This window comes from Panthera uncia, assembly GCF_023721935.1.
Source record: "Panthera uncia isolate 11264 chromosome C1 unlocalized genomic scaffold, Puncia_PCG_1.0 HiC_scaffold_4, whole genome shotgun sequence".
NCBI classification, from domain to species: Eukaryota; Metazoa; Chordata; class Mammalia; order Carnivora; family Felidae; genus Panthera; species Panthera uncia.
This window is the reverse complement of record NW_026057585.1, coordinates 27,879,607-27,905,656: the sequence shown is the minus strand read 5'-3', so window position 1 is coordinate 27,905,656 and position 26,050 is coordinate 27,879,607. Positions and strand designations below refer to the sequence as shown.

The window sequence follows — 26,050 nt, the reverse complement described above, 5'->3', positions numbered from 1 at the left end:
GTGTCTCCCTCTGTTTCTGCCCCTAACCCACTCATATTCTGTCTCCGTCTCTCTCAAAAATAAATAAACATGAAAGAAAATTAAAAAAAAAGAAAATAACCTTGGCTTGGTTATAAATGTATATTGCACACTCTAGAGCAACCGCTGAAACATAGTAAAACAACAAAACAAAAAAGCCTTTAAGGTTGGTTGGGGAATAACCTGGAAAATGACAAGAAAAAAAAAAACGAAAACAGGAAAAGACTAAGATCAAGCTGTGAGATCTAATACCCAACTGATAACAGTTGAAAAAAAACAAAATACAAAAGAATATTAGGAATATTAAATATTTGATTCTGGTTTTCTAAGATTGAGGAACATGAGTATCCAGATTAAAAGAGCTCACTGAGCACTCAGTACAATTCAGGTAAAAAGATCTACCCAAAAACACATTGTTGTGAAATTTCAAAAGATTAGAGGTTAAGAAAGACCCAAAACATGAAGGTACCATAAAAGCTTTTGGAGAAAACAAATGAAAAATAAGTCACTTATACAGGAATAGGAATCAACATGGTATGTCCACAGCTACATTGGTTGTCTAGATGACAGTAGAGTAATATTTATAAAGTTCTTAAAGAAAACATATCTAATAAGATATATATATGTATATGTATATATACATACACACACAAGCATGTATATAAGTACAAACACATGCATATATACATATAAGTATCAAATATGGAGATAGAATAAAGACTTTCAGACATGCAAGTGCTCAAAATACATCTATATATTATCTGTTTGCTTTGCATCTTTTTAAGAGAACTACTAAAGAATGCTTCATAAACCACAATGAGATACCACCACACACCTGTCAGAATGGCTAAAATTAACAACTCAGGCAATTACAGATGTTGGCAAGGATGTCGAGAAAGAGGAGCCCTTTTGTACTGCTGGTAGGAATGCAAGCTGGTGCAGCCACTCTGGAAAACAGTATGGAGGTACCTCAAAAAATTAAAAACAGGACTATCCTATGACCCAGCAATTGCACTACTAGGTATTTATGCAGAGGATACAAGTGTGCTGTTTCAAAGGGACACATGCACCCCAATGTTTACAGCAGCACTATCAACAATAGCCAAAGTATGCAAAGAGCCCAAATGTCCATCAATGGGGAATGGATAAAGAATATGTGGTATATATATATATATATATATATATATATATATATATATACACACACACAGTGGAGTATTACTCGGCAATCAAAAAGAATGAAATCTTGCCATTTGCAACTATGTGGTATTATGCTAACTAGAGGGTATTATGCTAAGAGAAATAAGTCAGTCAGAGACAAATATATGACTTCACTTGTGGAATTTAAGATACAAAACAGATGAACATAAGGGAAGGGAAGCAAAAATAATATAAAAACAGGGAGAAGGACAAAACATAAGAGACTCTTAAATACAGAGAACAAACAGGGTTGCTGGAGGGATTGTAGGTGGGGGGGATGGATAGATGGGCAAGGGGCATTAAAGAAGACGCTTGTTGGGATGACCACTGGATGTTACATGTAGGGGATGAATCACTGGATTCTACTCCTGAAGTCATTATTGCACTATATGCTAACTAACTTGGATGTAAATTTAAGAAAAAATATATATATATTTAAAATATATATAATATATAATATATTATAATAATATATAATAATATATATATATTTTAAAAATCTTTCAGCAAAACAAAAAATATATATAATATATAATATATTATAATAATATATAATTATATATATATATATTTAAAAAATCCTTCAGCAAAACAAAAGAATACATCAGGGAAAGGGAAACATGGCTCTAACACAGGAGAGAGGTGAAGGGAAATCCCAGGATGACAGCTAATGAATCAGGCCCAGGTAAATATCCACTTTATATCTGCAGGAAAGGGAAGGGAACTAGGGAGAAAAGTGTAAGGGATTATTTGTGTTGGTTTGAAAAAAGTGCTGAAGGTCTTATAAAAATGGTTTATTGTTAGGTTTTTGTTGAAAGGTTTGACTAAAGTAAATAATAATGGTAATAGGGGCGCCTGGGTGGCTCAGTCGGTTAAGCATCCGACTTCAGCTCAGGTCACGATCTCGCGGTCCATGAGTTCGAGCCCTGCGTTGGGCTCTGGGCTGATGGCTCAGAGCCTGGAGCCTGCTTCCTATTCTGTGTCTCCCTCTCTCTCTGCCCCTCCCCCGTTCATGCTCTGTCTCTCTCTGTCTCAAAAATAAATAAACGTTAAAAATTTAAAAAAAAAAAAAAAAGACTAGCAGTAACTTTAAAAAAAAAAAAATCACTCTGATTGCTATGTAGAAGATGGATCATAAAGGGCAACAATGGAAACAGAGGAAGTAGACTCATATTTCCACCTAGTGTTTAAAAAAAATAAAAAATAAAAATAATGGTAATATATTTGTATTTTACTATGTATTATGTCATTTTATTTTTTTAACCACTCTGAGGGATATCAGCAAGCCAATATTATTCATCTCATAGTATGTAATTATATATATGTTAAAAATAGGCTTAAAGGCATTGAGTGATTACAGTGTTAGAGGTAAGAATAGAACCCTGGTCTAACTCCTGTTGTGTTTTTCCTATTATACAATCGATCTTCTACCAAAAGGTTTGAATGTATACCTTATGTTTGATATATTCCACATACACTACACATCCTCACTGCATCATAAAAGCCATAAGCACCCATTTTGTCTTTTGTATTCTCCCCTCCCCCATCTGCCCTCCCCACCAGTATTTTAACATTCTTTCTTGTTCCTAACATTTTTTTTTTTTTTTTTTTTTTTTTTTTTTTTTTTTTTTTTTTTTTAGTTTTTTACCTTTCACTGGACACTAAGGTGACACGAACCTTCATTCTGCCTCTAGAATTTGTCTTTATATTTGATCCTCCTGGCTTTTGAATTGTACCTTTCCCTTTTGTTTTCTTTTTTCTTTCCTTTTCTTTTCTTTCTTTCTTTCTTTCTTTCTTTCCTTCTTTCTTTCTGACAGAAAGAGAGCTTGAGCAGGGGAGGGATAGAGAAGGAGGGAGAGAATCCCAAGCAGGCTCTGGGCTGTCAGCATGGAGCCCAATGCCTAGCTTGAACCCATAACTGTGAGATCATGACCTGAGCTGAAACCAAGAGTCGGACACTTAACCAATTGAGCAACCCATGGGCCCCTGGGGAGAGAGAATCTTGAGCAGGCTCCACACCCAGCATGGAGGCCCATGTGATCTCACCACTGTGAGATGACCTGAGCTGAAATCAAGAGTCAGATGCCCAAGAAACTGAGCCACCCAAGCACCCCTATTTTTTTGTTTTGTTTTGTTCTTTCTTTCTTTCTTTCTTTCTTTCTTTCTTTTTTTAATTTTAGAGAGCATGAGAGCAGGAGAGAGGGACAGAGGAAGAGAGAGAGAGAATCTTAAGCAGGCTCCATTCTCAGTGCAGAGCTGAATGTGGAGCTTGATCCCATGAACCTGGGATCATAGCCTGAACCAAAATCAAGAGTTGGATATTCAACTGAAAGAGCCAGTTGCCCCTATTTTCTTTTTTTTTTCTTTCTTAAAATATCTATCTCTCTTTCTATTTATGATTTATTTATTTTTGAAAGAAAGGAGAGAGAGTGCACAGGGGAGGAGCAGACAGAGAGGGAGAGAGAGAATCCCAAGCAGGCCCCACACTATCAGCATGGAGCCTGATATGGGACTTGAACTCATTAACTGAGATCATGACCTGAGCCAAAATCAAGAGTCAGATTCTTAACCAACTGAGCCACTCAGATGCCTGTATTTTGTTCTTTTAAACATATTTGGAAATGAACTTTTATACATTTAACTATGGATGCAGTTTTTTTTCTTTTTTAAATTTTAAATTTTTAGAAAAATGTTTATTTTTGAGAGTGAGAGACAGAGCATGAGTGGGGGAGGGGCAGAGAGAGAGGGAGACACAGAATCTGAAGCAGGCTCAGGCTCTGAGTTATCAGCACTGAGCCCAACATGGGGCTTAAACCCACAAACCACAAGACCATGACCTGAGCCAAAGTCTAACCGATTGAGCCACCCAGATGCCCCATATTTTTTATTTATTTAAATTCAAGTTAGTTAACATACAGTGCAGTATTGGTTTCACGAGTAAAATCCATTAACTCATCACTTACATACAATACCCAGTGCTCATCCCAGCTAGTGCCCTCCTTAATCCCCATCACCCATTTAGCCTATCCTCCCACCCACCTCCCCTGTAGCAACCCCCAGTTTGTTCTCTGTATTTAAGAGTCTCTTATGTGGCACAAAAACAGACACTCAGATCAATGAAACAGAACAGAGAACCCATAAATGGACCCACAAACGTATGGCCAACTCGTCTTTGACAAAGCAGGAAAGAATATCCAATGGAATAAAGACAGTCTCTTCAGCAAGTGGTGCTGGGAAAACTGGACAGCAACATGCAGAAAAATGAACCTGGACCACTTTCTTACACCATACACAAAAATAAACTCAAAATGGATGAAAGACCTAAACAAAAGACAGGAAGCCATCCAAATCCCCGAGGGGAAAGCAGGCAAAAATCTCTTTGACCTTGGCCACAGCAACTTCTTACTCAACACGTCTCTGGAGGCAAGGGAAACAAAAACAAAAATGAACTGTTGGGACCTCATCAAAAATAAAAAACCTGCACAGTGAAGGAAACAATCACCAAAACTAAAAGGCAACTGATAGGATGGGAGATTTTTGCAAATCACCTATCAGATAAAGGGTAAGTATCCAAAATCTATAAAGAACTTATCAAACTCAACACCCAAAAAACAAATAGTCCAGTGAAGAAATGGGCAAAAGACACGAATAGACACTTCTCCAAAGAAGACATCCAGATGGCCAACAGGCACATGAAAAAGTGCTCAACATCACTCATCATCAGGGAAATACAAATCAAAACCACACTGAGATACCACCTTACTTACACCTGCCAGAATGGCTAACATTAACAACTCAGGCAACAACAGATATTGGCGAGGATGTGGAGAAATAGGATCTCTCTTGCATTGCTGGTGGGAATGCAAGCTGGTGCAGCCACTCTGGAAAACAGTGTGGAGGTTCCTCAATAAATTAAAAATAGAACTACCCTACAACCCAGCAATTGCACTACTAGGCATTTATCCAAGGGATACAGGTATGCTGTTTCGAAGAGACACATGCATGCCAATGTTTATAGCAGCACGATCAACAATAGCCAAAGTATGGAAAGAGCCGAAATGTCCATCGGTGGATGAATGGATAAAGAAAATGTGGTATATATATACAATGGAGTATTACTCGGCAATCAAAAAGAGTGAAATCTTGCCATTTGCAGCTATGTGGATGAAACCAGAGGGTATTATGCTAAGCAAAATTAATAAGAGAAAGACAAATATGACCTCACTCATATGAGAACTTTAAGATACAAAACAGATGAACATAAGGGAAGGGAAGCAAAAATAATATAAAGGAGGGGGACAAAACATAAGAGACTCTTAAAGATGGAGAACAAATGGAGGGTTACTGGAGGGGTTGTGGGAGGGGTGATGGGCTAAATGGGTAAGGGGCATTAAGGAATCTACTCCTGAAATCATTGTTACACACTATGCTAACTAATTTGGATGTAAATTAAAAAAATAAAATTATTTAAAAAAAGAATCTCATGGTTTGCCTCTGTCTCTGTTTTTATTTTTCCTTCCCTTTTCCTATGTTCATCTGTTGTATTTTTTCAATTCTACATATGAGACTGAAATCTTTTTTATTTTTTTTTTTTTATGTTTTATTTTATATTTGAGAGACAGAAAGAGAGAGAGAGAGCATGAGCAGGGAAGGGGCATAGAGAGGAAGACACAGAATTCAAAGCAGGCTCCAGGCTCCAAGCTATCAGCACAGAGCCCAATGCGGGGCTCGAACTCACAAGCAGTGAGATGATGACCTGAGCCAAAGTCGGGCGCTTAACTGACTGAGCCACCCAGGCGCCCCAAAATCTCTTTTGTTCTTGACTAGACTCTGCTGCAACTCATGGAACTCAATGCCATATACCTCTTTTAGTTTAAAACAACTTTGCATCCAGTTGGCCTTATTTTAGGCAAGAATAAGCATTTGGAAAATATTTCAAATTCTTCAGGGATGATCCTTATATAATGGAATACCAGCTACCTACTTCCCGAATGGCTGTTTGCTTCTGCCATATCGCCATCGTATCGGGTCATCCTCTTCAAAATATTTCTTGATATCCAACAAGATGTTTTGTAAGCATGTAATTCTATTTGAATATTTATTATGATCTATGACATGGTGCCCAGGGAAAAGTCCCAGAAGGTCATTTAATTCCTTTCTGACTACATATCATTCCATTTACTAAACGGACTTTCATCAGCATGAGATTTTCGTAATGGGAAAAGCTCTCACCAATAAAACAGCTTCTGTAGAACCTAAGCTTATTCATTTACTACTTAAGAATTTAGGAATTCTTGGGGCACCTGGGTGGCTGACTCAGTTAAGTGTCCGACTTTAGCCCAGGTCATGATCTCACGGTTCATCAGTTTGAGCCCTGTGTCGGGACAGGAGCCTGGAGTCTGCTTTGGATTCTGTGTCTCCCTCTCTTTCTGCCCCTCCCCTGCTCTCACTCTATCGCTTTCTCAAAAATAAACATTAAAAAAAAAAGAGAAATTTAGGAATTCTTCTGTTTACACAGGTTACTTTACCATTTGTACACTAACTACAGATCTGGGTTCATAGCATGGTTTTTTAAAATTAATGTATTTAAATTCACATTAGATAACATACAATGTAGTATTGGTTTCAGGAGTGGAACTGATTCATCACTTACATGTGACACCCAGTGCTCCTCCCAACAAGTGCCCTTCTTAATCCCCATCACCCACTTATCCCATTTCCCCACCCACCTCCCCTCTAGCAACCCTCAGTTTGTTCTCTGTATTTAAGAGTCTTTGACGGCTTGCCTGCCTCTCTGCTTTGATCTTATTTTTACTTCCCTTCCCATATGTTCATCTGTTGTGTTTCTTAAATTTCACATACAAGTAAAATCACATAATATTTGTCTTTCTATGACTGACTTATTTCACATAGCATACTCTAGCTCCATCCACATTGTTGCAAATGGGAAGATTTCATTCTTTTTGATCACTGAGTAGTAGCCATCGTATATGTATACCACATCTTCTTTATCCATTCATTATTTGATGGACATGATGTGCTCTTTCCATACTTTGGCTATTGTCAGTAGCGCTGCTATATAAACATTGGGGTGCATGTGCCCCTTTGAATCAGCATTTTTGAATCCTTTGGATAAATAACTAGTAATACAGTTGCTGGGTCGTAGGGTAGTTCTATTTTTAATTTTTTGAGGAACCTCCATACTGTTTTCCACAGTGGCTGCACCAGTTTGCAGTTCCAACGGCAGTGCAAAAGTGTTCTCCTTTCTCTGCATCCTCACCAGCATCTGTTGTTTCTTGAGTGGTTAATTTTAACCATTCTGACATATGTGAGGTGGTATCTCATTGTGGTTTTGATTTGTATTTCCCTGATGATGAGTGATGTTGAGCATCTTCTATGTGTCTGTTAGCCATCTGGATGTCTTTGGAGAAGTGTCTATTCGTGTCTTCTGCCCAATTCTTCACTGGATTGTTTGTTTTTTGGGTGTTGATTTTGAGAAGTTCTTTATAGATTTTGGATACTAACCCTTTATGTGATAGGTCGTTTGCAAATATCTTCTCCCATTCCATCGGTTGCCTTCTTGTTTTGTTATTTTCTTTGCTGTGCAGAAGCTTTTCATCTTGATGAGGCCTCAATATTTCATTTATGCTTTTGTTTGCCTTGTCTCCAGAGACATGTCTAGTAAGAAGTTGTTGTGACCGAGGGGTGCCTGGGTGGCTTAGTTGGTTAAGCATCTGACTTGGCTCAGGTCATGATCTCGTGGTCCGTGAGTTCGAACCCATGTCAGACTGTGCTGACAACTCAGAGCCTGGAGCCTACTTCAGATTCTGTGACTCCCTCTCTGTCTGCCCCTTCCCCACTCACACTCTGCCTCTCGTTCTCAAAAATAAATAAACATTAAAAACAGAAAACAAAACAAAAAAAATGAAGTTGCTGTGGCTGAGGTCAAAGAGGTGGTTGCCTGTGTTCTCCTATAGGATTTTGATGGTTTCCAGTCTCACATTTAGGGTTTCATCCATTTTGAATTTATTTTTGTGTGTGGTTTAATAAAGTGGTCCAGTTTTATTCTTCTGCATGTTGCTGTCTGGTTTTCCCAGCACCATTTGCTGAAGAGACTCTCTTTTTTCCATTGGGCAGTCTTTCCTGCTTTGTCGAAGATTATGTGGCCAGACATTTGTGCATCCTTTTATGGGCTCTCTGTTCTGTTCCACTGATCCATGTGTCTATTTTTGTGCCACTACCGTACTGTCTTGAGGATTATAGCTTTGTAATACAGCTTAAAGTCAGGAATTGTGATCCCTCCAGCTTTGCTTTGTTTTTTCAACATTACTTTGGCTTTTAGGGTCTTTGTAGTTTTATACAAATTTTAGGATTGTTTGTTCTAGCTCTGTAAAGAATTCTAGATAGGGATTGCATTGAATATGTAGATTGCATTCGGTAGTATAGACATTTTACCAGTATTTTCTAATCCATGAGCATGGATTTTTTTTCCATTTTGTTGTGTATTCTTCAATTTCTTTCGTAAGCTTTCTATAGTTTTCGGCCTACAGATTTTTACCTCCTTGGTTAGGTTTATTCCTAGGTATATTAAGGTTTTTGTTGCTCTTGTAAATGGGATAGATTCCTTGATTTCTCTTTCTGCTGCTTAATTTTTGGTGTATAGAAATGCAACCAATTTCTGTACGTTGAATTTATATCCCACAACTTTGCTGAATTCATGTATTGATTGTAGCCATTTTTTGGTGGAGTCTTTGGGTTTTCTATGTAGAGTGTCATGTCATCTGTGAAGAGTTAAACTTCAATTAAAAAAAAATTGACTTCTTTTTACCAATATGCATGCCATTTATTTTTTTCTTGTCTGATTGTGAGTCTAGGACTTCCTTCCAGTACTATGTTGAACAACAGTGGTAAAAGTGATCATCCCTGTCATGTTCTTGACCTTAGGTGAAATGCTCTCACTTTTTCCCCATTGAGGATGATATTAGCTGTGAGCCTTTCATATATGGCTTTTATGATGTTGAGGTATGTTCCTTCCTTCTCCCCTGCTTTCTCAAGGGTTTTTATCAGGAAAGGATATTGTATTTTGTCAAATGCTTTTTCTGCACCTATTAAAAGGATCATATACTCCTTACTCTTTCTCTTAATAATGTGGCATATCACATTGATTGATTTGAGAATATTGAACCAGCCCTGCACCTCAGGAATAAATCCCACTTGATCATGGTGAATAATTCTTTTTTTTTTTAATATGAAATTTATTGTCAAATTGGTTTCCATACAACACCCAGTACTCATCCCAATAGGTGCCCTCCTCAATGCCCATCACCCACTTTCCCCTCCCTCCTACCTCCCATCAACCCTTAGTTTATTCTAAGTTTTTAAGAGTCTCTCCTGGTTTGCCTCCTTCCCTGTCTGTAACTTTTTTTTTCCTTCCCCTCCCTCATGGTCTTCTGTTAAGTTTCTCAGGATCCACATAAGAGTGAAAACATAGGTATCTGTCTTTCTCTCTATGACTTATTTCACTTAGCATAACACTATCCAGTTCCATCCATGTTGCTACAAAAGGCCATATTTCATTCTTTCTCATTGCCAAGTAGTATTCCATTGTATATATAAACCACAACTTCTTTATCCATTCATCAGTTGATGGACATTTAGGCTCTTTCCATAATTTGGCTATTGTTGAAAGTGCTGCTATAAACATTGGGGTACAGGTGCCCCTATGCATCAGCACTGCTGTATCACTTGGGTAAATTCCTAGCAGTGCTATTCCTGGGTCATAGGGTAGATATATTTTTAATTTTTTGAGGAACCTCCACACTGTTTTCCAGAGTGCCTCCACCAGTTTGCATTCCCACCAACAGTGCCAGAGGGTTCCTGTTTCTCCACATCCTCTCCAGCATCTTTAGTCTCCTGATTTATTCATTTTAGCCACTCTGACTGGTGTGAGGTGGTATCTCAGTGTGGTTTTGATTTGTATTTCCTTGATGAGGAGTGACTTTGAGCATCTTTTCATGTGCCTATTGGCCATCCGGATGTCTTCTTTAGAGAAGTGTCTATTCATGTCTTCCGCCCATTTCTTCACTGGATTATTTGTTTTTCGGGTGTGGAGTTTAGGGAGTTCTTTATAGATTTTGGATACTAGCCCTTTGTCCAATATGTAATTTGCAAGTATCTTTTCCCATTCTGTCGGTTGCCTTTTAGTTTTATTGATTGTTTCCTTTGCAGTATAGAAGCTTTTTATCTTCATGAGGTCCCAATAGTTCATTTTTGTTTTTAATTCCCTTGCCTTTGGAGATGTGTCGAGTAAGAAATTGCTGTGGCTGAGGTCAGAGAGGTTTTTTCCTGCTTTCTCCTCTAGGGTTTTGATGGTTTCCTGTCTCATATTCACATCCTTCATCCATTTTGAGTTTATTTTTGTGAATGGTGTAAGAAAGTGGTCTAGTTTCATTCTTCTGCATGTTGCTGTCCAGTTCTCCCAGCACCATTTGTTAGAGACTGTCTTTTTTTCCCATTGGATATTCTTTCCTGCTTTGTCAAAGATGAGTTGGCCATACGTTTGTGGGTCCAGTTCTAGAGTCTTTATTCTATTCCATTGGTCTATGTGTCTGTTTTTGTGCCAATACCATGCTGTCTTGATGATTACAGCTTTGTAGTAGAGGCTAAAGTCTGGGATTGTGATGCCTCCCGCTTTGGTTTTCTTCTTCAATATTACTTTGGCTATTTGGCATCTTTTGTGGTTCCATACAAATTTTAGGATTGCTTGTTGTAGCTTCGAGAAGAATGCTGGTGTAATTTTGATTGGGATTGCGTTGAGTGTGTAGATTGCTTTGGGTAGTATTGACATTTTAACAATATTTATTCTTCCAATCCATGAGCATGGAATGTTTTTGCATTTGTTTGTATCTTCTTCAATTTCCTTCATAAGCTTTCTATAGTTTTCAGCATACAGATCTTTTACATCTTTGGTTAGGCTTATTCCTAGGTATTTAATGATTCTTGGTGCAATTGTGAATGGATCAGTTCTTTATTTGTCTTTCTGTTGCTTCATTATTAGTATATAAGAATGCAACTGATTTCTTTAAATTAATTTTGTATCCTGTGAATTTGCTGAATTAGTGTATCAGTTCTAGCAGACTTTTAGTGTAGTCTGTTGGGGTTTCCATGTATAATATCATGTCATCTCCAAAAAGTGAAAGCTGGACTTCATCTTTGCCAATTTTGATGCCTTTGATTTCCTTTTGTTGTCTGATTGCTGATGCTAGAACTTCCAGCACTATGTTAAACAACAGCGGTGAGAGTGGACATCCCTGTCGTGTTCCTGATCTCAGGGGGGAAGCTCTCAGTTTTTCCCCATTGAGGATGATATTAGCTGTGGGATTTTCATAAATGGCTTTTATGATGTTTAAGTATTTTCCTTCTATCCCAACTTTCTCGAGGGTTTTTATTAAGAAAGGATGCTGAATTTTGTCAAATGCTTTTTCTGTATCGATTGACAGGATCATATGGTTCTTTTCTTTTCTTTTATTAATGTGATGTTTCACATTGATTTGCGACTATTGAACCAGCCCTGCAGCCCAGGAATGAATCCCACTTGATCATGGTGAATAATTCTTTTTATATGCTGTTGAGTTCGATTTGCTAGTGTCTTTTGCATCCATATTCATCAGGGATATTGGCCTGTAGTTCTCTTTTTTTGCTGGGTCTCTGTCTGGTTTGGGAAACAAAGTAATGCTGGCTTCATAGAATGAGTCTGGAAGTTTTCCTTCCCTTTCTATTTTTTGGAACAGCTTGAGAAGGATAAGTATTAGCTCTGTTTTAAATGTCTGGTAGAATTCCCCAGGGAAGCCATCTGGTCTTGGACTCTTATTTGTTGGGAGGTTTTTGATAACTGATTCAGTTTCTTCGCTGGTTATGGGTCTGTTCAAATTTTCTATTTCTTCCTGTTTGAGATTTGGAAGTGTGTGGGTGCTTAGGAATTTGTCCATTTCTTCCAGGTTGTCCAGTTTGTTGGCATATAATTTTTCATAGTATTCCCTGATAATTGCTTGCATTTCTGAGGGATTGGTTGTAATAATTCCATTTTCATTCATGATTTTATCTATTTGGGTCCTCTCCCTTTTCTTTTTGAGAAGCCTGGCTAGAGGTTTATCAATTTTATTTTTTCAAAAACCAATTCTTGATTTCATTCATCTGCTCTACTGTTTTTTTTTAGATTCTATATTGTTTATTTCTGCTCTGATCTTTATTATTTCTCTTCTTCTGCTGGGTTTGGGGTGTCTTTGCTGTTCTGCTTCTAGTTCCTTTAGGTGTGCTGTTAGATTTTGTATTTGGGATTTTTCTTGTTTCTTCAGATAGGCCTGGATTGCAATGTATTTTCCTCTCAGGACTGCCTTCACTGCATCCCAAAGCGTTTGGATTGTTGTATTTTCATTTTCATTTGTCTCCATATATTTTTTAATTTTTTCTCTAATTGCCTGGTTGACCCAGGCATACTATGGAGGGTTGACCCTCCATGCTTTTGGAGGTTTTCCCGACTTTTTCCTGTGGTTGATTTCAAGTTTCATAGCATTGTGGTCTGAAAGTGTGCATGGTATGATCTCAATTCTTTTATACTTATGAAGGGCTGTCTTGTGACCCAGTATGTGATCTATCTTGGAGAATGTTCCATGTGCACTCGAGAAGAAAGTATATTCTGTTGCTTTGGGATGCAGAGTTCTAAATATATCTGTCAAGTCCATCTGATCCAATGTATCATTCAGGGTCCTTGTTTCTTTATTGATCCTGTGTCTAGATGATCTATCCATTGTTGTAAGTGGATTATTAAAGTCCCCTGCAATTACCACATTCTCATCAATAAGGTTGTTTATGTTTGTGATTAATTGTTTTATATATTTGGGGGCTCCGGTATTTGGCTCATAGACATTTATATTTGTTAGCTCTTCCTGATGGATAGACCCTGTAATTATTATATAATGCCCTTCTTCATCTCTTGTTACAGCCTTTAATTTAAAGTCTAGTTTGTCTGATATAAGTATGGCTACTCCAGCTTTCTTTTGACTTCCAGTAGCATGATAGATTGTTCTCCACCCCTCACTTTCAGTCTGAAGGTGTCCTCAGGTCTATAATGAGTCTCTTGTAGATAGCAAATAGATGGGTCTTGTTTTTTTATCCATTCTTATACCCTGTGTCTTTTGGTTGGAGCATTTAGTCCATTTACATTCAGTGTTATTTGAAAGATACGGGTTTAGGGTCATTGTGATATCTGTAGGTTTCATGCTTGTAGTGATGTCTCTGGTACTTGTGGTCCTTGCAACGTTTCAGTCACATAGTGCCCCTTAGGATCTCTTGTAGGGCTGGTTTAGTGGTGATGAATTCCTTCAGTTTTTGTTTGGGAAGACCTTTATCTCTCCTTCTATTCTGAATGACAGACTTGCTGGATAAAGGATTCTTGGCTGCATATTTTTTTCTGCTGATCATATTGAAGATTTCCTGCCATTCCTTTCTGGCTTGCTAAATATCAGTAGATAGGTCTGCCACTAGGCTTATGGGTCTCCCTTTATAAGTTAGAGCCTGTTTATCCCTAGCTGCTTTAAGAATTGTCTCTTTATCCTTGTATTTTGCCAGTGTCACTATGATATGTCATGCAGAAGATCGATTCAAGTTATGTCTGAAGGGAGTTCTCTGTGCCTCTTGGATTTCAATGCCTGTTTCCTTCCCCAGATCAGGGAAGTTATCATCTATGATTTGTTCAAGTACACCTTCAGCTTCTTTCTCTGTCTCTTCTTCTGGAATTCCTATGATACGGATATTGTTCCGTTTGATTGCATCACTTAGTTCTCTAAATCTCCCCTCATACTCCTGGATTTTTTAATCTTTGTCTCAGCTTCCTCTTTTTCCGTTATTTTATCTTCTAATTCACCTATTCTCTCTTCTGCCTCTTCAATCCATGATATGGCCGCCTCCATTTTATTTTGTGCCTAATTTATAGCATTTTAAAATTCTTCATGATTATTTTTTAGTCCCTTGATCTCTGTAGCAATACATTCTCTGCTGTCCTCTGTGCTTTTTTCAAGCTCAGTGATTAATTTTATGACTATTATTCTAAATTCTTGTTCCATTTTATTGCTTAAATCGGTTTTGATCAATTCGTTAGGTATTGCTACTTCCTGGAGTTTCTTTTGAGGAGAATTCTTTCGTTTCATCATTTTGGCTAGTCCCTGCGGTGGCTCCAAACTGCAGGGCACTTCCCCTTTGCTCTCCAGAGAAACTCATGTTGGTGGGCGGGGCTGCAGTCAGACCCGATGTGTGCCCCTAGCCCACTGCTGGGGCCACAGTTGGACTGGTGTGTACCTTATCTTCCCCTTTCCCAGGGGCAGGACTCACTGTGGAGTGCTGTGGCCCCTGTCTGGGCTGTTTGCATACTGCCAGGCACAATTGTGGTGCTGCTTTGATGGGATCTGGCCAAGGGTGTATTAGTGGGGTGGGTCCGCAAGTGCACAGGGGCAGGAGGGCCAGGCTTAGCTAGCTTTGCCATAGGTGGTCCCCTGCGGGAAGGGCCCTGCAGCACCGGGAGGGAGGCAGGACCATTGGGGGGATGGATCCACAGAAGCACAGTGATGGGTGTTTGCACAGTGCAAGCAAGTTCGGTGAGGGAAACTGGTTCCCTTTGGAATTTCGGCTGGGGGATGGGAGAGGGAAATTATGCTTGCCAGCACCTTTGTTCCCCTGTGGAGCTCTGTCCTTCTGGGGCTCAACAACTCTCCTTCCCAGCATCCTCTCACCCTCCTCGCTCTCCGAGAGCAGAGCTGTTGACTTCTAACATTCCAGATGTTAAGTCCTGCTTGCTGTCAGAACTCACACAGTCCGGCGCCTCCACTTTTGCAAGCCAAACTTCGGAGGCTCTGCCTTGCCTGGTGGGCTGACCCTCCACCACCCGGCTCCCTCCTGTCAGTCCGTGTAGCATGCACTGCCTCTCTGCACTTCCTACTCTCTTCTGTGGGCCTCTTGTCTACGCTTGGCTCCAGAGAGTCCATTGTGCTAGTCTTCTGGTGGTTTTCTGGATTATTTAGGCTGATGTGGGTGGAATCTAAGTGATCAGCAGGACTAGGTGAGCCAAGTGTCCTCCTACGTCGCCATCTTTGGCTATTTGGTGAATAATTCATTTAAGGTACTCTTTGGTTTGATTTGCTAGTATCTTTTTGAGAATTTTTGGATCCGTGTTCATCAGGGATATTGGCCTGTAATTCTCCTTTTTAGCAGGGTCTTTGTCTGGTTTTGGAACCATGGTAATACTGGCCTTATAGTAGAGTTTGAAAGCTTTCCTTCCATTTCTATTTTTTTTTTTTTTTTTTGGAACAGTTTGAGAAGAATAGGTATTAACTCTTCTTTAAGTGTCTGGTAGAATTCCCCTGGGAAGCCATCTGGCCCAGGACTCTTATTTGTTGGGAGATTTTTGATGACAGATTCAATTTCTTTGCTAGTTATGGGGCTGTCAAATTTTCTATTTCTTCCTCTTAAGATTTGGTAGTGTGTGAGTGTTCAGGAATTGTCCATTTCTTTCATATTGTTCACTTTGTTGGTGTATAATTTTTCATAGTATTCTCTTATAATTTTTTGTATTTCTGTGGTGTTGGTTGTGATCTCTCCTCTTTAATTCATGATTTTATCTATTTTGGGTCCTCTCTTCTTTTTGTTAAGTCTGGCTGGGGGGTTATCAATTTTGTTTATTCTTTCAAAAAAACACCACCTTTTAGTTTCTTTGATCTGTTCTGTTTTTTGTTTGTTTGTTTCTAAATCATTTAGTTCTCTCTGAGTTTTATTATTTCCTTTCCACTGCTTTGGGCTTTATTTGCTTCTCCTTTCCTAGCTCCTTTAGGTGTAAGGTTAGGTTGTGTATTTGGGACCTTTCTTGCTTCTTAAGATGGCCACAATTGCAATGTATTTTCCTCTTAGGACTGCCTTTGCTATATCCCAAAATGTTTGCACTGTATGTCTTCATTTTCATTTGCTTCCGTGTATTTTATTCTTTAATTTCCTGGTTAACCCATTCATTCTTTACTGGGATGTTCTTTAACCTTCATGTATTTGAGGGCTTTCCAAATTTTTTCTTTTGGGTGATTTCAAGTTTCATAGTGTTGTAATCTGAAAACATGCATGATATGATCTTGATCTTTTTGTACTTGTTCAGGGCTGGTTTGTGACCCAGTATGTGATCTGTTCTGGAGAATGTTCCATGTGCACTCAAGAAGAATGTGTATTATGGTGCTTTTTAGGGTGAAATGTTTTGAATATATCTGTTAAGTCCATCTGGTCCAATGTGTCATTCAAAGCCATTGTTTCCTTGCTGATTTTCTCCTAACTTCATCTGTCCATTGCTGTAAGTGGAGTATTAAAGTCTGCTCCTATAATGGTATTATTATCGATGAGTTTGTTTATGTTTGTGATTAATTGATGCACATATTTGGGTGCTTCCATGTTAGCATAAATATTTACAATTGTTAGATATTGTTGATGGATAAACCCCATTAATTATGGTATAATTCCCTTCTTCATCTCTTGTAACAGTCTTTGTTTTAAAATCTAGTTTTTCTGGTATAAGTATTGCTACTCTGGCTTTCTTTTGACTTCCATTAGCATTATAGATGGCTCTCCATCCCCTCACTTTCACCCTGCATGTGTCCTTAGGTGTAAAATGGGTCTCTTGTAGACAGCATATAGATAGATCTTGTTTTTTTATCCATTCTGCTACCTTGTGTCTTTTCATTGGAGCATTTAGTCCATTTACTTTCAGAGTAATTATTGAAAGATATGAATTTATTGCTATTATCTGTATTATCTGTAGATTTGGTGTTTCTGATGGTGTTCTCTGGTCTTTTGTAGTCTTTGCTGCTTTCCACTCACAGGGTCACCCTGAGGATCTCTTGTAGGGCTGGTTTAGTGGTCATTAACTCCTTTAATTTTCATTTGTCTTGGAAAGTCTTTATGTCTCTTTCTGTTCTGAATGACAGACTTGCTGTATAAAGGATTCTTGGCTGCATGTTTTTCCTATTTAGCACATTGAATATTTCCTGCCACTCCCTTCTGGCCTGCTAAGTTTCAGTGGACAGGTCTGCTACTAACCTTATGTGTCTACTCTTGTAGGTTAAGGACCTTTTCTCCCTAGCTGCTTTCAGAATTCTCCCTTTATCTTTGTATTTTGCAAGTTTCACTATCATATGTCATGGTGTTGAGCTGTTTTTGTTGATTTTGAAGGGAGTTCTCTGTGCCTCTTGGACTTGGATGCCTGTTTCCTTTTCCCAGGTTAGAGAAGTTCTCATCTATAACTTGTTCAAATAAACTTTCTGCCCCTTTTTCTCACTCTTCTTCTTCTGGGACCCCTATGATATGGATATTGCTTCATTTCATGGAATCAGTTAGTTCTCTATGCCTCCCATTATGATCTAGTAATTTCCTTTCCCTCTTTTTTCAGTTTCATGATTTTCCATAATTTTAACATCTATTTCATCTATTCTCTCCTCTGTTTCTTCCGTCTTGCTTCACAGTATCTAGCCCATTTTGCATCTCATTTATAGCCTTTTTCAATTCATGCTGACTAGTTTTTAGGTCTTTGATCTTTGCAGCAAGGGTTTCTCTGGGGTCTTCTGTGCTTTTTCAAGGCCAGCTAGTAGTTTTAGGAATGTTGATCTAAATTCTTGTTGATCTAAATTCTCAGATATATTGCCTATATCTATTTTAAGCAAGCCCCTGGCTATGATTTCTTCTTGACCTTTCTTTTGGGGAGAATTCCTCTGTCTTGCAATTTTGACTAAGTTTCTGTCAGTGTTTTGCATTTTCTAAAAGCTTGTTATGTTTCCTGCACCTGAGAGTACCACTATATTAAAAAGGGGTGATACACTGTCCAGGGCCTGGCACTCCTGGCAGTGTTTCTGGTGTATGCTGTGTGCATTCTGCTGTTGCATTTTGGCTTCTCTTTCCCATTGTTCAGTCCTCTACAGAGCTCCTCATTACTTTCAGTGGTGAAGCGTCTGTACCTTTAATTAGGTGTGCTTTGCTTTGTTTGTTGAAGTAACCCTGAAAAAAAAGGAAAAGGGAGAAAACCCTGATGCCCTGTAATGGGAACCATTGTTTTTAGTAATTGTTAGTAGAGTTAAATAGCAAAAATTCGACCGAGTACATTTACCGTATGTTTTCACTCATATGTGGATCTTGAGAAACTTAACAGAAGACCATGGGAGAGGGGAAGGGGAAAAAAAAGTTACAGAGAGGGAGGGAGATAAACCATAAGAGACTCTTAAATACTGAGAACAAACTGAGGGTTGATGGGGGGTGGGGGAGAGGGGAAAGTTGTTGATGGGCATTGAGGATAGCACTTGTTGGGATGAGCACTGGGTGTTGTATGGAAACTAGTTAGACAATCAATTATATTTTTAAAAAAACCAAATTGGCTTTATTCCATGAATCATGAATTGGGCAGTATCCCAATTAGCAAGGGAAAGGAACTCCACCAAGCTGTGGGAAAGGGAAGGTTTTGTTTTTTTTTTTTTAATTGTTTATTTAGTTTTGAGAGAATGAGTGGGGAAGGGGCAGAGAGAGCGGGGGACAGAGTGTCTGAAGAGGGTCTGCACTGACAGCAGAAAGACCGGTGTGGGACTGGAACTCATGAACCATGAGACATGACCTGAGCTGAAGTAGGATGCTCAATCAACTGAGCCACCCAAATGCCCCAAAAAGGGAAGTGTTTAAAGACAGGAGTTGGAAAAAAATTATTTGCAAAGAATGCATTTTTCAGGCAAGGTTACTTTCCTGAGGGGAAAGGAAGGGATTTACTGAGTGCATTATTTCACCAGTGCTGACCAAGTATTCGGTGTCAATTGGTTAAAGGTTACATTGCAGGGGGTGGGGGGGTGGTAAGTGAGGGATAGGGTGGTTGGGTGGTGAAACTGAAGTTAGGTTGGATATTAAGTCTTGGTTTACTGATGTGGGGTTTAGTGCAAGTGACTCCGTTTTGGGTCTACTATCTCCTTTTTAGCAATAGGAAGCGTGGTATTGATAAGCTTAATGTATAACAAGACATATTTTCAGTGTCAAATTTTAACTTTCAAATATTATTTAGAATGTCTCCATTAACCTTGTTTGTTTGTTTCTTTCTTTCTTTCTAGAAAGCACCAGTGGGGGAGGGAGAGAGAGAATCTTAAGCAGGCTCTACATCCTTGGTGGAGCCTGATGCAGGGCTCGATTTCATGACTATGAGATCATGACCTGAGCTGAAATCTAGAGTTGGACTTTAACCAACTCAGCCATCCAGGTGCCCCCACATAGTTTCATTTCTGTCTTTAATTTACTCATTCATCAAACATTTCTACATGTCCTGTTTCCTCTTACCTTTTTTCAGATTGTGGCACCGTTAGAAGCTGGGTTGATCCAAAGACAGACAGATGGCTGAAAATGGCACAAAAGAAAAAATAAAATGGACAACCACCATTATTATTAGCTCATCTCTTAAGGTAAATAGACATTTGGGCCATTGATCTTTAATTTAAAAATTAAAAACCATAGAACAATATTTTAAAAGATCCTTAGCTTGATTATCAAAGTTATGTGGATCAGCAAGCACATAAACTAAATGTATTTTAAAGATAAATTATAAACTTTATTGTATCAATTTTCAACATCTTACATCTCTAAATATTTGAGGGTTGGAAATTTTTTAAAGTTCTTTTTTTTCTTTATAAGCCTGTTCTAATAGAGATGTTAAAGGATTCCAGAAACAGTAACACATATGCACATATATATTATTTAAGGTTTTTAAAGAAATAAACCACAGAAACTGATTTTTTTTAACTTAGTGGCATTAGGAGGAGGCTGTCTCCATAGTTTGGATGGGAGGGGATGGGAAGTTAAATGTCTGAAGGCACTTGGTCAGTCCATAGCTGTTTTTAACTCCTTAGTCAACAGGATTTCTCCATTGCCCTGGTATTTATCTGTGAACACTAGCTGATGTCTAGAGTGAAGGGGCAGGAGATGACTATTCCACAGTAAAGAGGAGAGAGGCAGTATAAGAGTTAAAATAAGATTTTTATCCACTCTGTCCTCTAACTGCTGCCTCAAGCTGCACTTTGCCCTATTAGCTTTAGCCATCTAGCTCCATAACACATACCAGTTTAGGACAGCCTTAAGTCTCACTGATTTTTTTTCATGCTTCTTTTTGTTAGGTTTCTAGAATTCATGTTTCTCTCTTAATTATATAGCTTTTTTAGACTGATTTTGAGAAAGGAAGCCAGCAATCCATGCTAATGTGTGAAGAGCAACTACTTTATAATTCATTTATTATGTTTAATCATCTTGTTTTTTTCCTATTTGTCCTACCTTTTCTGTTTCTTTTTTCTCTCCTTTCTTGTTAGTTTTTGTATTGATTGGTCAGTCTCTCTCTCTCTCTCTCCCTCTTCCCCTCCCCCCATCACCATCTCTCTCCCTCTTTTACTAGCTTTGGAAATTATATGCCCTATTTCTACTATTTTAGTGGTTGCCCTAGAAATTTTAACATGTATACTTAGTTCCACAAAATCACAGTGAATAATTACCTTTATCCTCATCTTAAATCACAAAAGAATCTTAGAACACTCTTAGAACAAGATTCTTGTTGTTATCATATTTAGTTTAATTCTGTTTTTTAACTCCACAAAGTCTTATTTTCTAAAGTTAGCATTTGTTTAGATTTACTCATGTCTTTGCTGTTGTTTTTGCTCTCCTTTTTTTCCTTTGGCTCAGACCTCTCTTTTTAAATCACTTTCTTTTTATCTGAAGAATATAATTTAGAATTTACCTGTATGAGGATTTTCTAGAAGTAAAAAACTTACTCTCATTTTTTGTTAATATCAAAATATTTCTGTTTTCCCCTTGATTTTGAAAGATGTTTTAAAAGTCAATTTAAGTATAACTTACATACAATAAAATGCACTCATTTTAAATGTGAAGTTTGATGAGTTTTACAATCAAAATATAGAACATATGCATCACTCTAGAAAGTTCCTTTATGTCCTTTTATAGTAATTTCTTTTCCAGCCCGCTGCCTCAAGTAAACCATTGATCTGATACTTATCACTATAATTGGTTTTGCCTATTGTAGAATTTCCTGTAGATGGAATGACACAGTTGGTATTCTTTTGTGTCTTGCTTACATGTTGTTACATATTACAATAGTTTGTTTCCTTTTATTGTTGAGTAGTAGTTTACTGTATGAGTATACCCCAGTTTATTTATCTATTCACCAGTAGATGGACATTTGGGTTGTTTCCAGTTTTGGGCCATTTTTAAGTAAGCTGCTGTAAACCTCATTATATGTCTGTCTGTTGATCTGTGTTTTCATTTCTCTAGTAAATACATAGTAATGGAATTGCTGGGTCAGATGGGTCAGATGTTTATTTTTATAAGAAACTGGAAAACTTTCTTCAGTTTTACTACAAATGAGCACTGAATCTATTTAACTGCGTGACTAATCTGTGTAACTAAAATAAAAATAATGTGGGAATTATGGTTTTATACTCTCATCAGCAATGTATGAGAATTCCATTTACTCCAAAGTGAAAGATATTTTCACTAAATTTATAGATATTTTGTTTCAGCATATTGAGGAACTCATTTCACTGGATTCTGACTTCCATTGTTATTGTTGATAAGATAGCATCAGTTTGTCACTTCCTTGAAGATTACCTGTCTTTCTTCTCTGACTGCTTTTCAGATTTTGACATTCTGTGGTTTTAAGGTATAGATTTCTTTTTATCTTTTGAGGCTTCATGAATCTTTAAATTGTTGTTATTACCAAGTTCTTATCCATCATCTCCTTTAATATTGCCTCTGTCCTATTTCCTTGCTCCTTCCTCTCTGAACTCCCATTAGATGTTTGTTAGATCTTATCAGAATATTCTCCATGCATTTTGACTTCCCTTTCACTTCTTCTGTCTTTAGGTTGCAATCTAGGTAATTTAATCTGTCCTTTGTTCCATGTCAATATTTTTCTCTATTCCTATTGAACTCACCCATTGAGGGTTTTGTTTTGTTTTGTTTGACTTTTTTCAGCTTATGAAATACACATAGAGAAAAGTAGAAAAGGACATAAAAGTATATATGAACCATTTAATGGAGTTATTATAAAGAGAATACCATGTAGCCAATCGGGTCAATAAGTAGAACATTATTCATTTCCTTTTCTCCTCAAGACTTTTATTAATTATATCAATCAAACACCAATTATATTAGGTGTTTATAACTTATTAGTTATATCAAATGTGCATAGCACTTATACTTTTTCTATAACCATAATTCCCGCATTTATTTTCATGTTGGTTACACAGTTAAATAGATTCAGTGTGTACTTGTAGTTTTCATGTAAAAGATATGTCTTTCCACTACTGGATTTTGTTAATGATTCATGAGACAAGCATTAGATACAGCTGAAATGTTCTTTCTCTAGAGGAGCCAAAATTGTCAGACATGGCTTTCAAAAATGTCCCTCAAAGTAGAAGTCTGTTCTTTTTTCATGTGTTTTGTTGGGAGTTACACATGTTTCCCACTTTCAACAAAGGAAAGTTTGCTATTGTTTCTCATTCTCCTTTGGTTTTTGTGTACTTTTCAAAGAAAGTAGGAGATACCACCATTTTTATTCTAGTATTTTCTATATTTTTATATTTTAAATGCTGAGTCTTCATTTACCTTACACATAAATCTTTTTGTTTTTTGCTAGTTTTTGCTTTAGAAAAATTCTTTGAAATAGAATAGTTGCATTAAAGAAAGAGACATGCACCATTTGAAGACTTTTGATATGTGTTGTCAAATTACCCTACAGGATGTTTTTATACACAGTGGCATCAGCAGTATATAGGAAGCTCAACTTATCCTCACCTATGACAGTTCCACATGTTATTTAAGAAAATCTTTGCTAGTTTGGTATTTTATATTTTATATTTCTTTGATTACAAAGGAGATTAAACATTTTTTCAGACACATTATTTTTATCTCTTCTGTAATTTTATCTTTCCTTTTTTTTCTATTGGCATAAATAATAAATTTTTATTCTTTAAAATATTAAAAAATATAAAATTGTGTTATACTATTAAGATTTTTCTTAAGGTTTTTTTTTTTGCCTTTCAATTTTATTTGGTATTTGTGAAATCATAAGTTGCATATTTTTATTTCTACTCTATCTTTAGGAATTAAGGCAGCTGTTTTTATTATACAGTCAAATTTAACAGCTTCTTCCCTGAGATTTCTTAAATTGCTCTTATAAAATTTTTATATATCAGCCTTAAATATGTGTTATACATCTATACATATGCTCATATACAGATAATCATTATATAGTTTTGAATCTGATTCTGTTGTTTTCTCTTCAGTTGATGTATATATTAAATATTGAATCATTACCACACTTTTAAATTCATTGTAGTTGGGTGATATACCTTAAACTTAATAAGGCATGTTCCTTCCATACTGTTCATATGTTTTTAGAACATATTTTTTCTTCTTGATCAGGGAATCATAAAACTATGGTGTATGCCCTGGCCTACAGCATGTTATTGCCAAGCCAATGAGTTAAGCAGGGTTTTTACATTTTTAAAGGCTTATAAAAAAGAGAGAGAAAGAGAGAAGGAAGGAAGGAGACAGGAAGGAAGGAAAAGAAGAAGGAAAGAAGGAAGGAGGGAAAGAAGATGGGAAGGAAGGAGGGACGGTGAGAGAAAGAGAGGGAGACAGGGAAGAAGAAAGGAAGAAAAGAAAAAAAATGTGACAGAGATCATATGCAGCCTCACAAGCCTATAATATTTATTATCTGGCCTTCTGCTGAAATAGTTTGCCGAACTTTATTCTAGATGAACTTCAAAATCACTTTAAGTTAAAAAAATTTTCCATTCATTACACTTTTGATTTGAATTGAACTAATTTATTAAATGAGGGAAAAATTTATTCTTCCCATCCTTTGAACACATGAGATATATCGTTTTTTTTCAAGTCTTTATTTTCTCAGATAATTAAAAAATTTTTTCTTCATATTCTGTTTCTTTTTTTTTTTTTAATATATGAAATTTACTGTCAAATTGGTTTCCATACAACACCCAGTGCTCATCCCAAAAGGTGCCCTCCTCAATACCCATCACCCACCCTACCCTCCCTCCCACCCCCCATCAACCCTCAGTTTGTTCTCAGTTTTTAACAGTCTCTTATGCTTTGGCTCTCTCCCACTCTAACCTCTTTTTTTTTTTTCCTTCCCCTCCCCCATGGGCTTCTGTTACGTTTCTCAGGATCCACATAAGAGTGAAACCATATGATATCTGTCTTTCTCTGTATGGCTTATTTCACTTAGCATCACACTCTCCAGTTCCATCCACGTTGCTACAAAAGGCCATATTTCATTTTTTCTCATTGCCACATAGTATTCCATTGTGTATATAAACCACAGTTTCTTTATCCATTCATCAGTTGATGGACATTTAGGCTCTTTCCATAATTTGGCTATTGTTGAGAGTGCTGCTATAAACATTGGGGTACAAGTGCCCCTAGGCATCAGTACTCCTGTATCCCTTGGGTAAATTCCTAGCAGTGCTGTTGCTGGGTCATAGGGTAGGTCTATTTTTAATTTTCTGAGGAACCTCCACACTGCTTTCCAGAGCGGCTGCACCAATTTGCATTCCCACCAACAGTGCAAGAGGGTTCCCGTTTCTCCACATCCTCTCCAGCATCTATAGTCTCCTGATTTGTTCATTTTGGCCACTCTGACTGGTGTGAGGTGATATCTGAGTGTGGTTTTGATTTGTATTTCCCTGATAAGGAGCGACGTTGAACATCTTTTCATGTGCCTGTTGGCCATCCGGATGTCTTCTTTAGAGAAGTGTCTATTCATGTTTTCTGCCCATTTCTTCACTGGGTTATTTGTTTTTCGGGTGTGGAGTTTGGTGAGCTCTTTATAGATTTTGGATACTAGCCCTTTGTCCGATATGTCATTTGCAAATATCTTTTCCCATTCCGTTGGTTGCCTTCTAGTTCTGTTGGTTGTTTCCTTTGCTGTGCAGAAGCTTTTTATCTTCATAAGGTCCCAGTAATTCACTTTTGCTTTTAATTCCCTTGCCTTTGGGGATGTGTCGAGTAAGAGATTGCTACGGCTGAGGTCAGAGAGGTCTTTTCCTGCTTTCTCCTCTAAGGTTTTGATGGTTTCCTGTCTCACATTCAGGTCCTTTATCCATTTTGAGTTTATTTTTGTGAATGGTGTGAGAAAGTGGTCTAGTTTCAACCTTCTGCATGTTGCTGTCCAGTTCTCCCAGCACCATTTGTTAAAGAGACTGTCTTTTTTCCATTGGATGTTCTTTCCTGCTTTGTCAAAGATGAGTTGGCCATACATTTGTGGGTCTAGTTCTGGGGTTTCTATTCTATTCCATTGGTCTATGTGTCTGTTTTTATGCCAATACCATGCTGTCTTGATGATGACAGCTTTGTAGTAGAGGCTAAAGTCTGGGATTGTGATGCCTCCTGCTTTGGCCTTCTTCTTCAAAATTACTTTGGCTATTCGGGGCCTTTTGTGGTTCCATATGAATTTTAGGATTGCTTGTTCTAGTTTCGAGAAGAATGCTGGTGCAATTTTGATTGGGATTGCACTGAATGTGTAGATAGCTTTGGGTAGTATTGACATTTTGACAATATTTATTCTTCCAATCCATGAGCAGGGAATGTCTTTCCATTTCTTTATCTCTTCTTCAATTACCTTCATAAGCTTTCTATAGTTTTCAGCATACAGATCTTTTACATCTTTGGTTAGATTTATTCCTAAGTATTTTATGCTTCTTGG

At 37.5% G+C, this 26,050-nt stretch overlaps 1 protein-coding gene across 1 annotated transcript in view; it reads left to right on the top strand.

Annotated features, from left to right (window-relative positions):
* Positions 1-26,050, top strand: part of CC1H1orf146 (chromosome C1 C1orf146 homolog) — a 58,896-nt gene that overhangs the window by 22,351 nt on the left and 10,495 nt on the right. The window contains exon 2 of the mRNA XM_049618467.1: positions 19,613-19,724. Within this exon, the coding sequence (XP_049474424.1) occupies positions 19,656-19,724 (69 nt within the window). The 5' untranslated portion in view covers positions 19,613-19,655. The remainder of the gene's footprint in view (positions 1-19,612; positions 19,725-26,050) is intronic.